Source organism: Rhinopithecus bieti, unplaced genomic scaffold (assembly GCF_001698545.2).
Source record: "Rhinopithecus bieti isolate Rb0 unplaced genomic scaffold, ASM169854v2 scaffold_13348, whole genome shotgun sequence".
Lineage (NCBI taxonomy): Eukaryota > Metazoa > Chordata > Mammalia > Primates > Cercopithecidae > Rhinopithecus > Rhinopithecus bieti.
The window spans coordinates 2,608,849-2,620,060 of record NW_016808764.1 but is presented as its reverse complement, the minus strand read 5'-3'; the positions used below and the strand labels follow the sequence as shown (position 1 = coordinate 2,620,060).

General features: G+C 44.0%; 2 protein-coding genes across 7 annotated transcripts in view; one reads left to right on the top strand and one right to left on the bottom strand.

The window, feature by feature from the left end:
* The first annotated feature begins 2,991 nt into the window (after positions 1 to 2,991).
* Positions 2,992 to 11,212, top strand: part of ADD3 (adducin 3) — a 138,468-nt gene continuing 130,247 nt past the window's right edge. For 2 of the 6 annotated variants that reach the window (XM_017887161.1, XM_017887152.1), the window contains exon 1: positions 5,120 to 5,503. The gene's annotated coding sequence lies outside the window, so the exon portion shown is untranslated. Of the gene's footprint in view, positions 3,349 to 5,119; positions 5,504 to 11,212 lie in introns of those variants that run through there. The other 4 variants (XM_017887154.1, XM_017887162.1, XM_017887153.1 and 1 more) reach the window with 4 other exon arrangements.
* Positions 3,133 to 11,212, bottom strand: part of LOC108538809 (serine/arginine repetitive matrix protein 1-like) — a 67,860-nt gene continuing 59,780 nt past the window's right edge. Inside the window, exons 4-6 of the mRNA XM_017887103.1 lie at positions 5,730 to 5,812; positions 5,385 to 5,592; positions 3,133 to 3,278 (exon numbers count right to left, since the gene is read on the bottom strand). Of these exons, the coding sequence (XP_017742592.1) occupies positions 3,151 to 3,278; positions 5,385 to 5,592; positions 5,730 to 5,812 (419 nt within the window). The 3' untranslated portion in view covers positions 3,133 to 3,150. The remainder of the gene's footprint in view (positions 3,279 to 5,384; positions 5,593 to 5,729; positions 5,813 to 11,212) is intronic.

Here is an 11,212-nt window from a genome sequence, read left to right as displayed (position 1 = left end):
GACCCTTTCCAAAAAAAAAAAAAAAAAAAAAAAAACCAAGGTGATAAAGTTCCTGCCAGGTACACAAAAAACCAAGTTTGCTGTGTCATACAACATACTACAGATTTTTTTTTTTTTTTTTGAGACGGAATCTCGCTCTGTCGCCCAAGCTGGAGTGCAGTGGCTGGATCTCAGCTCACTGCAAGCTCTGCCTCCCGGGTTCACGCCATTCTCCTGCCTCAGCCTCCCAAGTAGCTGGGACTACAGGCGCCTGCCACCACGTCCGGCTAATTTTCTGTATTTTGGTAGAGACGGGGTTTCACTGTGTTAGCCAGGATGGTCTCGATCTCCTGACCTCGTGATCCGCCCATCTCGGCCTCCCAAAGTGCTGGGATTACAGGCTTGCGCCACCGCGCCCGGCCCATAATACAGATTTTTAACTCTAATACTTCCTTGAAACTAGGGAGACTGGGTTTAGGTTAGTACCAGGCTATTTACCAGGCATACTGAGTGAAGATTTAAGGGAAAAACGTTAGTGTCTAGCCCAAAGTTTTCAATATCCAGAAAGCATCTCTAAAGACTAGAAATAAGTCTCTACAATACTTTCCCCTGCCTGACTCCAAAATGAAGCTTTCCTCTTGGCAGGCATGCTTGCAGATGTAGACAACGGAAACAGAGGCACCCATGGTTGCAAGGAAACGACCACCAGAGTAGCTGAAGGCCCTGTCATTTGAATAGAAGACAAGCATGAGTTTGCTAACGGGTTATGGGTTTCCCCAAAGGTCATTTTTTTTTTCTCAATATCCCCCTGGACAGGTTTCTTCACTTTCTAATACAAACATCTCCAAATTTGAAGGCAAAATTCGCTCATACTTACATTATAAGTAGTTGTTTGATATATTCCTTTAGTTTATACGTAGGTAAATAGTATCATTGAACCTACTTGTTGTTTTGTTTTTTGAGACAGAGTCTTGCTCTGTTGCCCAGGCTGGAGTGCAGTGGTACAATCTTGGCTCACTGCAACCTCTGCCTCCCAGGTTGAAGTGATTCTCCTGCCTCAACCTCCCAAGTATCTGGGATTACAGGCACCTACCACTACGCCCAGCTAATTTTTGTATTTTTGGTAGAGATGGGATTTCACCACGTTGGCCAGACTGGTCTCGAACTCCTGACCTCAAGTGATCGGTCTGTGTCAGCCTCCCAAAATGCTGGGATTACAGGTGTGAGCCACCGCGCCTGACCTGAAACTACTTGTTTTTATTGTGACAGGTCCTGCTCAGTCCCCAGAGTGGGTATATGAAACTGTGTATGTTCATGCATAGTTTATTTGCCTTCTGTGTGTGAAGAGTGGAGACTCATAATTAATTCTAGTTCTGTCCCTAACACTGTCCCCATTTTGTTTCTCCAGGTTTCCATGTTTTCTACGTGTAAAATGACAGGGTTGGAGTAGGTAAGCTCTAAAATCTGTTTTACCTCTACCATCCTACAAATGTTTAAATATGTTTTAAAATATGTTTTAGTTATTACTTAACATACATTATAGTACTTCAGTCACTTGGTATCCTTAACAATATATTAGGGTCCTACTTCAGGGAAATTGGTCATAGTTGGACACAAAATCATAATCAGATAAAATTAAGTTGATTTACTTTACAAAATAAATTGCCAAAATATTTCAGAATAGTGGCAAGTAACATACTCTGGTTAAGCATTTAAAATAAAGATTTACTTTTAATCCAAATTTTCAGAAAAAGTAATTTAGAGCGAGACATACATTCATGACAAAAATATAAACATATGAATGTCATAAAATCATACTATTTTGGAATGCTAAAAGACCCTGGGAAATTCTTTTGTATTTTTTTTTTGAGACAGGCTCTTGCTCTGTTGCCAGGCTGGAGTGCAGTGGTATGACCTTGGCTTACTGCAACCTCCACCTCCCGGGTTCAAGCGATTCTCCTGCTTCAGCCTCCCAAGTAGCTGGGACTACAGGTGCACACCACCATGCCCGGCTAATTTTTGTTTTTTTAGTAGAGACAGGGTTTCACTATGTTGGCCAGGATGGTCTCTATCTCTTGACCTCGTGACCCACCTGCCTCAGCCTCCCAAAGTGCTGGGATTACAGGCGTGAGCCACCATGCCTAGCCAGACCCTGGAAAATTTCAATCCAACTTCCTCACTTTACAAAACAGGGAACTAAGAACCAAATAAGGTTATTTACTTGTTCAAGATCACACGAGTACATAATTAACAAAAGCTGTGCAAAGAAAATCAATGGCAGAATATTTTCTGTATTTTTTTCTATTCATATTTTGAGATCACACCTCTTCATTTACTTAGAAAAAACCATAGCTGGTCAGTGCTTAAATCAAGTAATATTATAAAGAAGAAATGTAAGGTTACAATGCAGATTCTCATATGGACACGACACATTTTAATAGTGTAAATAGTAGATTCATATGCGCTTAGAGTCAGTCAATCCACTTGTGTTTCTTAATTTTGCTGACTTTTGAATTGCCACTGAAATAGCACAATACTGTGCTATTATCCAAAAATTATTTTAGATATATTTTGTTTTTTCAATATGTAATCTTGTAATTTTTATAACACATGAGCACACATTGAAATCTGTCAATAATATATTTTCTAATACTGGTATTCACTGAAGTTCCAAGTATGCTTATAGGTAGGACTTGAATCCATTGCTTCTAGTCACATAAACGAGTTTTACTTCGTTTTTCTTTTTATTCTTGTATTAAATACTAAATAACTTTCCTTTATATAGTTATTATTTTAGTACAGTTATTGGAAATTAAATATTAGCAGAAATTACTAATCAGTTTCAAGGCATACAACTTTATTTTGCCATTAACCCCAATGTTTGAAATTAGCAGGGCTCTTTAAAACTGGTGCTTCTAACATTTCATTGACTTACACTAAAATCACTGCCTCCATTCCTCAATCACCCAGTTATTTTTAACCTTGACCTCCCACAGCTGTACTGATTTACTCAGTCCACAAAACTCTCTGATTCCACCCTCTCTGCCTCTTATGAAGCAATACTAGACAGGAAAAACAAAACCCATTCCTTTAAGAAAGATTCCGCCTCCTCTCTTATAAGCAAGTGCCTAATGGTAATTGTAGAGTCTACTAAGTCAAACACTTTACTACTCAGCATTGAGAGAAGCTGCTGCTGCTAATGCTGCTGTTGCTGTTGCTGCTGCTGCCGCCGCCGCTGCTGCTGCTGCTGTTGGTCTGAGGCTGCAGTGGGTTTCTGTGCAGCATTGCAGAATCCACACCTAGAGAACAGAAGACACAGACACGTACGTCTACTACCCTGGTTAGAAGGAAGCTTTGGATCTTCGGTGGGTAAGGAGATCTATCTATTTTGTCCAGAAACTGTTAGAAAAGGAATGATCATGGAAAAGACTGTTCATCAGACATGCTTAAAATGGATTATGTTAATTTGTCTTCCTTTGGTGGTGGTGGGGGTGTCTAGATTTGTGACTAGCAAAATATAGTGGGGACTATATTCTGATAGGTACCCTTAGGATACTTTTTTTGCTATTCGTAAAAAGGCTAACCTTGATGCATGCAAAGCTTTTCATTTTTTTTTTTTTTTGCTTTTAAATGCAAGAAAATATCCAGCCACTCCCAATATCTCTCTCAAATACTGCAGATATTTTTAAATGCCAAATAATATGTCAGGCTGAGCATTTTCTAAACAATTTTCTCCCCCAAACTAGGAAGACTTCCCCACGATTCGTTAAGAGTATTTGAAAATAATAAGGCATGGTTGGATTTTTGAGCAAATGGGAGATGGTGGTAGACTAAAATTTCCACAGCCTTAGTCCAGCGGAGAGAGAAAACGATAAATACATCACCGTTTGTGCCAAGACAAGATTCATTTTCTACACTTCGTATGTGGGAAGAGGAAACTACATTTTAATTAGCACATTTTTAGGGAGGAGGGAGGGGATGAAGATGAGCGGGATGGCGTGAGGTATTCGAGGGGGACGAGTCTGCAGATGAGGAAAGGAAATGAAGTGGATTGTCGCCAGTGCCTTGGAAACGAAGGGAGATAAGGGTGGGGAATGAAGTTTGCTGTGTGTGTTAGGGTGGGGTTGGCCCAAGGGACCGTGAATCACTAGAATGGCGCTCGGAGGGGTGTGCTTGCAAGTGTACTGGTGCAGGAGGGACGTGGAAGTCGTGGGTGGCAGAGAAAAGTGTGCACCGCTGGGAGGTCTATTTCGAGAATAGGCTGAGGAAAGAAACATGTCTGGGCGACGGGGGTGGGCGGCCCGGTGTCACCTGTGGATGGATCCACAGCCCTGCAATTGCGTGTTGCAAAGTTTGCCCGGCCCCGCATTCATTTTGAAGGTTCTTGGCGATGCCTCGACTTCTCGCCTCAAAGAAGTGAGCTCTCATAAGGTTCAGAGGCCGGGAACCAAAGTGGGAGTGAAGACTCTTGAGGGGTCCAAATGGAGCAGAAGCGAGAGCCCCTGCCCTCCCCCCGTGTGGAGGTGAAGCAGGGGTTGTGGGGACTAGGCGCCCGCGAAGGCAGCTGTGCTGAGAGCAAAGTCCAGGCCCCACGGGGGGCGTGCGGAGATTGAACCTTTGCAGTGGCCTTCCCCTAAAGCCCCAGCAGCCAGTGTGGGCGGCCGAGGCTGACTCAAAGCGGCGGCTCAGCCTCGGGAGTAGGAGTGGGGGGCTCGCTCATTTAAGGCGGGAGACATTTCCGAGACGCCCCTCCTCCCCTTCGCGGTCGGATTTCTGTCGGGGTCGTTTCCCCCTCTGGCCCTCCGGGGACGCAGTGGATTCGAGCTGCACAGCCGGAGGAGGACGTTGAAGAGGTGCCAGGCAGCCGCCCCGAACCAGGCCCTCCCGACTGCCGGGCCTGCAGGGCCCCACCGCCGCGGCTTCACGGACTTAGCGCTTGAGGGAGCGGAGGGCGCTGCGGGGGCGGGGCCAAGGCTGTTGAGGCGCGCTCGGGGCGGGGCCAGAGAGAGCTCGGGGCTGCCAGAGGAGCAGCCTTGAGGAGGCGGGGCCGGGACGCTACGGCGTCCAAGAGGCGGGGCCAGAGGCGTCGGGGGCTGCGAGGGGCGGGCCTTGGGGGCGTGACCGGGGAGGGTGCTTGGGGAGCTAGGGGCGGGGCGTTAGGGGGCGGGACCAAGGGACGCTCGAGGGGCGCTCGGCTAGTCCCGCCAGAGCGCCAGCCGCCAGCCCGTAACGGTCGCCAGTGTGAGGGGCGGGAGGGAAAGAAGAGGGGTTTAAATTAGATTTTTTTAAAAACACAGAGCAAGAGCTAGAGGCGTCGGCATCCCAGGTGTCGCCGCTTCCTGCTGCACAGGGCTAGGCGTCCAGGTCCCTCCCTCCTCAAGCCCCCTCCCCTTCTCCCGCCCTACCCTTTGGGGCTCTGCGGCGCTTAAGAGGCGGCGGCAGCGGCGGATCCGGCGGCTGCTGCAGCCCGGGCGGCTGCGGAGAAGGAGGGAGGGGAAACACAAAGCCGGCTGCGCGCTGCGAGGTAATCCTGCGGGGAGAGGAGGCGCCGTTGTCCCGCCTCTCCTCCAGGCCGGGACGCGGGCACCCGCGCGGGGGCTGGCAGCGGGGACGCTACCGGGGGTCGCGCGGGGTGGGTAGCGGCGGCTGGCGGGGCCGAGGGGACCTCTCATTGGCTGTCCCTGCGGCCTCAGGTGAACCCTTTTCCGGGGTGGGAGTGGGGACCTCCGACAGGCCGGCGGGGAGCGTACCTGCGGGGAGGGTCTGGGGCGGCGGTGCGCGGCCTGCGGCGCCGCTGGGTGGGCCCGACGCTTTGCGCGTCCTCTGGTTTTTCCTAGGAAGGCGGGAGTGCTAAAATCAGATGCTAGCTGATAGCTTAGGTGACCCCGGGGACCTTAAGCCCTGAAGGTGCACTCCAGGGGAGTGCGAGGTTCCTGCGCTTGGAAAAGGTGGAGGAAAGAGAGAATGTTGGTTTTAGTTTTTTTCTCCTCATTAAAAACAAACACAACTTCTGTTACAAGTTGAAAGTGTTCAGTCACCTTTCTCCTGTAATCCGCTTCCCCACCCCCCGACACCGACATACATACACACGAACACGCCACCCCTACAAACGTATACATGTTAGGTTGAGCTTCCTGCTAGGGGTGACAAGCAAAGTTGGCAGCAGGTCTGGTGTGCCGGTGTTTGGGGCACGTCCAGCCTCTTTGGAGGTATACTATTATAGCTCAGGCAAGACCACAGACAGGTAGCATAATCTGGGCCTCTTTTAAAATGGCAAGAACGGCCTCAGGTGAACTTTTTTGTTGCAGAGATTTAATTGCAAGTAGGTGCCCGTTGAAAATGGGAGCGCAAGGAAAACCACTAATTTCCTTGGCACATGTGCTGTTGCAATTAACCTGGTAGAGTGTTAAGGAATTTAACTTCACCAAGAGGCTTTGAGGGAGGATTATATGCAAGTTTGGGGAAGGAATTGATAAGATTCTGGGGTATGGGACTAGCTACATACACGTGCGTGCACGTTTACGTTGAATTATGTAGCATTTTAGATTTAGCAGTGTTAAATGGTAGCTTTTCTTGGAATGGCTTCTGACTGCATAGTGCCGGGTACGTTCCTAATTTTGGCTTCAGAAGACTCTTAGAGTGTTTTTAAAGATTAAAAAAAATAAGAGTACAGTGCAATTTGGCGTTTTTAAGTTAAATATTTGACTGTTAAAAATATTTGTGTAATTAAGTTATGCGACCAACCCATTAACTTAACCCTATAAATACTTGCTCCCATGGCAGTTTGTTGGTTACCTGCTAGAGGTGGAACTCGAACAATGTAAAATTTATAGGGTTAAGTTACTTAACCCTATAAATAACTGGAACATTATAAATGGAGCATTTGTAGAAAGTTTTTATATCGAAGTCTCCATTATATTGTACTTGCATTATAACTCATTTTCCTTTGCTTAAATGGAGCAGATTAACTTTATGGAAGGAGGACCAGGATAAAATAAAGGCCGCTACATTTAACTCTTCATCTTTCTGAAGAGTTCAGTCTGTGCTAACACTTAAGGTGCTCAGAAGTGCTGGCATGTTGGTAATAGTTTTTAAAGAAGAAATGGGTGTATCTATTTTGAATGTTAAACATAATTTGAAGGAGTTTTTAGTTGGTTATGAGACATTCAATATATTGCTACATTTTACGTATATGATATCAGGAAATGTTTGGTAAACATTTGACATAGTTGATCATATGACACTTGGGAAATAGTTTTCATTGATAGAAGGACTGTATTTTCAGAATGTAAGTTTCAAGCATTGACTGAAAGGGAGAAAATTATACACTTTGCTGTCTCACCCCTTTTTTCAGTATTATGCTGGGATGAATGTGAATTCTGCTCAATTATATTTAAAGTGTGGATCTGGTCTTTGTAAAAGCGGAATGTCTTTTGAGACCAAGAGAACATAACATCAGCAACAGCCCGACTCCTAAACACAATCCTAAAACCTAGATACAGGGTGGTGCCCCACTTCCGAGGTTTTGAGACTTCCTGGAGTAGTCCTATCATGTCTGAGTGTTTTTGTCACATGTAAGCCTACAGGTGGTTAGCTGGTTAATCTCTCCCGTTTCAAAGCAGTTGGTTAGCAGTACTGGGCGGCATGTATGCATGTCATCAGAGTATAAGAAGTGTTTGAGGGAAGAAATAACATAAAAGCATAGAAACCCCGCTCTGAACAAACTGTGTAGTGTGTTGGGGAACAGTCACATCAGAACTTTAGCTTAACTGAGTTGTTATGTGTAAAGTGCTTAGAATAAGGTTTGTACTCAGTGCTTTATGTGTTTATCATTATCAGTATATAAAGTGACATATCTTTTTGAAGGCTGTTATATCATGCTATCCAGCATGTGAAGACTCAGCAGATATTTGTGATAGCCAATATTTGTTTGCCTAACCTCTGTGCCAGGCACTAAGAGTTTTGTATGATTTAATTTACTTAGTCCTTCCAGCAACCCAGTGACTAAACAGAGGGATGGAGAGGTTAAGTATCTTCCCAAGGTGTAGTGATATCAGGTGACACAGGTTGGTTCTGAACCCAGAGTCTGGCCCAAGAGTGAGCCCATGTAACCACTGCCCCTTGTTGCTATTGAGCTCATGGAAATTATTGCAAACCAATGAGAAGTCTTCATAGTATTCACAAGACTGTCAGATGCTCTTGTCTTGTTTAACCACATCCTCTGGTATTAATACCACCAAGTTGTACTTAAATCTAAAGAGTGATGGTTAACCTGCATTAAATACAGTCACCTTTTGACGTTGAAAGAGTATTCTCTTTTGATACATGACATGTGTTTAGGGTGCTAGAGTATGCTATCTTTCCAATTACTAAAGATACTAGTTTTTTTTTTTTTTTAAAGCTTACCAGATATGTAGGGCCCCAGGTGGCCCAGAGGGCACTAATTCCTATTGGAGATTCCAGTTCTGCAGTAAATCAGTAAACCTTATCATCCTTCTGATTACCAACATCATATCAACCTGAGATAAATTTTAACTTAAGTTTGTTCTAAATACCACCTGAGTTGCTTCCTAAAATGAACCGTAAATGGAAAGATTTAACTTGTGGCTTACACTTTCATTCACATTCCTCAAGGAACTGTGTGTTGCTGCTTCACCATTGTAGGTGATGTGTCAAACAATTAATTATAAACTAAATTAGGAGCTGTTTTAAGTAATGTTTAGAATCATTGTAGATAGATGATATGTCCTTTGACAACTTAGTGCAATGTAATGTTAGGAAAAAAATGCCGGGCGCGGTGGCTCACGCCTGTAATCCCAGCACTTTGGGAGGCCAAGGGGGGCGGATCACGAGGTCAGGAGATCGAGACCATCCTGGCTAACACGGTGAAACCCTGTCTCTACTAAAAATACAAAAAATTAGCTGGGCGTGGTGGCGGGTGCCTGTAGGGCCAACTACTCGGGAGACTGAGGCAGGAGAATGGCGTGAACCCGGGAGGCGGAGCTTGCAGTGAGCTGAGATCGCGCCACTGCACTCCAGCCTGGGTGACAGAGCAAGACTCCGTCTCAAAAAAAAAAAAAGCAAAACAAAAAACAAGCATGCGTTGAATTGAGAAAGTGCAAGCTTTATTGAAGACACAGGTTACTAATCTGTTTCTCACACTAAACACAGTTTTTGTTATAATTAGTGCTTTTCAGAGTCCTTTGAAAATATTAAATATGTAGAGCTTGAAGTTTTGAAAAAACTTTAAATAACTAATCGAGTGCTGTTCTTCCTTTTAAACAAAGACCTATTTGAAATTATTTAAACCCAATTTAAAATTAGACAGTCAAGGATTGTCATGTCATTGAGATTCAAAATGAGTACCTTAATACATTGTGTCTTTGTTAATACTCTATAGTTTGAACTCAGGGTCCATGCCAGAGTATTTATAGGTGAGATTGTTATGAGGTCTTTCAGGTTCTGCCAGAGATTCAATTCTCTTGGCTAAATGCCAAGATAGTCTCAAATTTTTACTGTAATTTTTTTTACTGTAATGGATTGTATATATCAAGAATCCTCTCTAAAACATACAGGTTAGAAGTCTTTCCTTGGCTGTTGCTTGAAAAAAAAAGGCTGTTATCCCTTAGATGAGTATAATTATTTTTTATTCTAGCAGTAGCTAATTATGGACATGTGTGTATGTATATGTATGTCAAACCATGCTACTTGAGGGATTCTCTTCCTTTTAGGTAAAGTTAGAAATTATTCACCTAGTGTATTAATATTTATTGAGTACCAACAGTATGCATAGAGTAATACCTTTATGTGGGAAAAAAAGTGTTGGAGAAAAACGGTTTGTGGATCTTTTATTTATTTCATGTGTATTTTAATGTTGCTGAATATCTGGACCAGTCTCAAAGTTCAAAATTAATTGCACAGTTGAAAACATGTTAAATATTTAAAAAGTACTGTTCAACTTAAAGTATTAGATGGTAGCACAGATAATGAGAATCAGAGCCCCTTGTTTCCTTAAACAGTTTTTGGTTGAGTATGTTTGAAAAGCTGCATTAAAAATCCCTTTCAGGCTTCTAGGACATTACTTAACTGCACTGAAGGCATAAATTTAGAGTATCCTAGAAACCTTAAAGAATGAATGTGGCTTTCAGAGTTGTCTAGCATAATCCAAATAATAGTAGCATGATTACCAAAAGGTATAAAATGGATGAAACCTATCTTTGATTTTAAAAGGCTTACTGTTCTTGTAAGTTTATTTCTTGAAGATAATATTGCTTAGTTTAACTCTGCTAAAAGCTGAACCATTCTTGTACAAGATGTATAGGCTTTGGCATATGTTTATCTTTTTTTTTTTCTTTTTTTGTATTTTTGAGACAGCTCTAACTATGTTGCCCAGGCTGGTCTCGAACTCATGGGCTCAAGCTATCCTCCCACCTCAGCCTCCCAGGTATCTGGGACTACAGGCATGAACCACAGGCCTTGTTTATATCTTTAAGATAAGGTTAGATCTAAATTGAACCTTTACTTGATGTCAGACTGATCTGCATCAGCACCATATGTTATGTTTACTTTTTTTTTTCTTTCAATGAAAATGGGCCTGAGGAGATAGGTTTGTACGCAGTACATTAACTGTCATTTAAGATGACTGTCTCTTCAAACAAGGCTATGGTTTTTTTTTTGTTTTGAGATGGAGTCTCTCTCTGTCCTCCAGGCAGGAGGGCAGTGGTGTGATCTCGGCTCACTGCAACCTCTACCTTCTGGGTTCAAGTGATTGTTCTGCCTCAGCCTCCTGAGTAGCTGGGATTACAGGTGCCCGCCACCACGCCCAGCTCATTTTTGTATTTTTAGTAGAGATGGGGTTTCGCCATGTTGGCCAGGCTGGTCTTGAACTCCTGACCCTCAGGTGATCCTCCCCGGTCGGCTACCCAAAGTGCTGGGATTACAGCTGTGAGCCACTGCACCCGGCCAAGGCTATGGTTTTAATCTAGGGTTATGAAACTCATTTTTTCTGCAGTGGGCATATGCGATTTCCCTAACTTTTTATTTATTTATTTATTTATTTTATTTATTTATTTTTTTGAGACGGAGTCTCGCTCTGTCTCCCAGGCTGGAGTGCAGTGGCCGGATCTCAGCTCACTACAAGCTCCGTCTCCCGGGTTTACGCCATTCTCCTGCCTCAGCCTCCCAAGCAGCTGGGACCACAGGCGCCCGCCACCTCGCCCGGCTAGTTTTTTGT